Source organism: Dipodomys ordii, unplaced genomic scaffold (assembly GCF_000151885.1).
Source record: "Dipodomys ordii isolate 6190 unplaced genomic scaffold, Dord_2.0 Scaffold177, whole genome shotgun sequence".
NCBI classification, from domain to species: domain Eukaryota; kingdom Metazoa; phylum Chordata; class Mammalia; order Rodentia; family Heteromyidae; genus Dipodomys; species Dipodomys ordii.
In genome coordinates this window covers 78,530-81,620 of record NW_012267393.1, presented here as the reverse complement: position 1 = coordinate 81,620, position 3,091 = coordinate 78,530, and the positions used below count along the sequence as shown (strand labels likewise).

General features: G+C 38.4%; 1 protein-coding gene across 1 annotated transcript; it reads right to left on the bottom strand.

The window, feature by feature from the left end:
* Positions 1-217: 217 nt before the first annotated feature.
* Positions 218-2,811, bottom strand: Il5 (interleukin 5). The gene is made up of 4 exons (XM_013033802.1): positions 2,668-2,811; positions 2,141-2,173; positions 409-537; positions 218-316 (listed from the first exon to the last, which is right to left on the bottom strand). Exons 1-4 carry the CDS (start codon positions 2,809-2,811, stop codon positions 218-220), a joined length of 405 nt encoding a protein of 134 aa, XP_012889256.1.
* Between the last annotated feature and the right edge of the window lie 280 nt (positions 2,812-3,091).

Below are 3,091 nucleotides of genomic sequence, written 5' to 3'. Positions count from 1 at the left end.
GGAATCGAACCCAGGATGTTGCACTTGCTAGGCAAGTGCTTTGCCACTGAACTACATCCCAGACCAATAGATTTGTTTAACCTGGCTCACACAACGTGTACATATACCAAAGCATCACACGATACAATACACTGTTATTTTTTGTCTTTATGTGTCAGCTAAAATACTAATTTTCAAACATGCCCAGAATCTTCATTTAGAATCAGCCAGCTCTATTTTAGTTTTCTATTGTCCACTCGGTACTTATCACACCAAGAAACTCTCGCAGGTAATCTAGGAACTGCTTTCTTCTCCGTCTTTCCTCGCCACATTTCTCCTGTGTGAAGAACACACCATATGTATCAATTTCCATAGAAATGGGCACAGCCAGACAAATAAGAGTTCCCATGGAATATCTGTTCATCTTACTTTTTGGAGATCGATGTGTTTCTTTATTAAAGATAAATTTTGGAATAGTTTTTGCACTGCATCTCCATGTACAGTTTGATTCTTCAGGGTATCTATTCCATGAAAGATTTCCTCAATGCAGAGTTGGTGCTATATGAGGAAGATTTTAGAAATACAAATAAAGCAAGATATATGCACATTTGGTACATTAGATATCCCACAACATAGAAATATTTTGAGACAGTCTATTGAACACAGTAAACACATATAATTTAAATTTGACAAAATGAAAACAAAATTGTTCCAAAAATTAAGCTTTGTTTTGTGGCCTTTACAGCAATTCTTCAGCAAAGAGTGTTCGATTTTTTTTCCCACATGACACACCACCTGGACTGAGACAAAAATATCAATAGTAGATGAAGTCATATAATCAATGCGGAGTATTACAAATAATATCAAGAAACTACTTAACCAGAAATAAAATGTTCAGTGGTGTAATTGTGTTACTAATTTAATTCATAGCAGCATTTTCTTTTGCAATTCAGGCTAGTAATTTTATTCTATTCCGATTAATGGAATAGTATATTTTATCTTTGAATATATATGATCATAATCATTTATAACTATGCAGAAATTATTGACAGAATGAATTATTGTATATTTTAATGTTTACTGATCAAGATTCTAAAACTAGAATCGTAAGTTACTAATACTTTCAGAAAGATATCAGAGTGGGCTAGGGGTATAGCTTATTGATAAAAGACTTGTCCAGTATATGCAAGGCCTTGAGTTTGTGTCTCAGAAATGAGAATAAAAAAGGAAGTAAAGAAGATAGAGCAAGAAAAAGAAAAGAAAGAAGGAAGGAGGAAAAGAGGGTGGGAGGGAGGGAGGAAGGGAAAGATGGAAGGAGGGAGGAAGGAAGAAAAGGAAAGAAGGAAGAAGGGAAGGCAAACCAGCAAAATCTTGGACTCTTTTACATCCTGTGCAATTCTGTAAAGACCCTGATAATGACACTTTCAGGTAGAAAACTGGCACTATCACCAAAGAGCCTGAAATACTTGCATGATAATTTCTTTTGGGGTGGGGGGCGGTTATGGGGTTTGAACTCAGGGCCTGGGTGCTATCCCTAAGCTCTTTTGCTCAAGGCTATAGCTCTACCACTTTGAGCCACAGCACCACTTCCGGTTTTCTGGTAGCTATTTGGAGATAAGTGTCTCACAGACTTTCCTGCCCAGACTGACTTTGAATTGCGATCCTCAGGTCTCAGCCTCCTGAGTAGCTAGGATTACAGGCATGAGCCATCAGCACCCGGCTGTTGCATAATGAATTCTACTGTTTGAAAGTTATTCCTAATATTTATTTATCATTATTTTGAGACAGAGTCTTGCTATGTAGTCCAAGCTGGCTTCGAATGTGCCATACTCCAGCCTCAGCCTCCCAAGTGCTAGGGTTACAGGCATGTACCCTCTTACTCAAGTCCTATTCCTAATACACACATTCACCCCCACCCCTATAAAAAATGACGTAGAGGAAATTAAACACTTCCAATGAAACTAATGACTGGCTGAGGGTACTGACATGTGCCTGTAGCCCAGTTCCTAACGAGGGTGAGGTAGGAGGATCACTTTGAGCCCAGGATCTTGAGACAACATAGCGAGATTTCAAACAAAACAAATCAATAAACATATGGCTTACAGCGTACAATATGAAATTATTCATGCAATCATTTTCACTGAATCATAATTTGACTTACATTTTTATGTGTAGGAACAGGAATCCTCTGGGTCTGAAAAGGAAAGGACATATATTCGTGTTTTTAAAGCACTCTAGTGCTTTATAAATTGTAATCTGATGCTTGCTAATAATGTAGTTATTAACTAGATACTCCTTTTTTTTTGGGGGGGGTGCCAGTCCTGGGGCTTGAACTTAGGGCCTGGACACTGTTCCTGAGCTTTTTTGGCTCAAGGCTAGCATTCTACCACTTGAGCCACAGAGCCATTTCCCACTTTTTTTTTTTTTCTGTGTGTGATTAATTAGAGTTAAGAGTCTCATGGGATGTTTCTGCCCAGGCTAGTTTCAAACCACAATCCGCAGGTCTCAGCCTCCTGAGGAGCTAGGATTATAGGCATGAGCTACCAGGCAACTGGCTAACTAGATACTCTTTAACTCGCACCTACTTGCCTTATGCATAACAGATGTTTGTTTATACATGGCAAATGAACTACCACAAGCAATTACCTGCGTACTTTTTTTTATAGAACTATAGGAATAAAGAATTACCTCATTGCCTAGTAGCAGCGCTCGATGAGTAGAAAGCAAAGTCAAAGTCTCTTTCACCAGTGTATGCATGGAACTTTCCACATCAATGGCCCAGACATAGGCAGCTCCAAGAGCTAGCAGCTGCAAGTGCAGGAACATCCTCATGCCTCCGAAGCACTGGTTGTCTTTGGCAAAGAAAGTGTATCACACAAGGCTGCATTTGCAACCAATTTATTCTCTCTCTGAGGAAATGAATAATAGCTAGCAATCAGATAGAGAAAACCTAATAATGCCAAATAGTGAAACTAAAATGTTTCCAATGTCTTGTAAGTGAAAAAGTAAATCTAGTTTTTCAGAAAAAAAAACCCAAAAAAACAAAAAACCTCTTCTCCCCTGAAAAGTATTTTTTTTCCATGACAGACATTTGAATCATGGTCCCATCTTT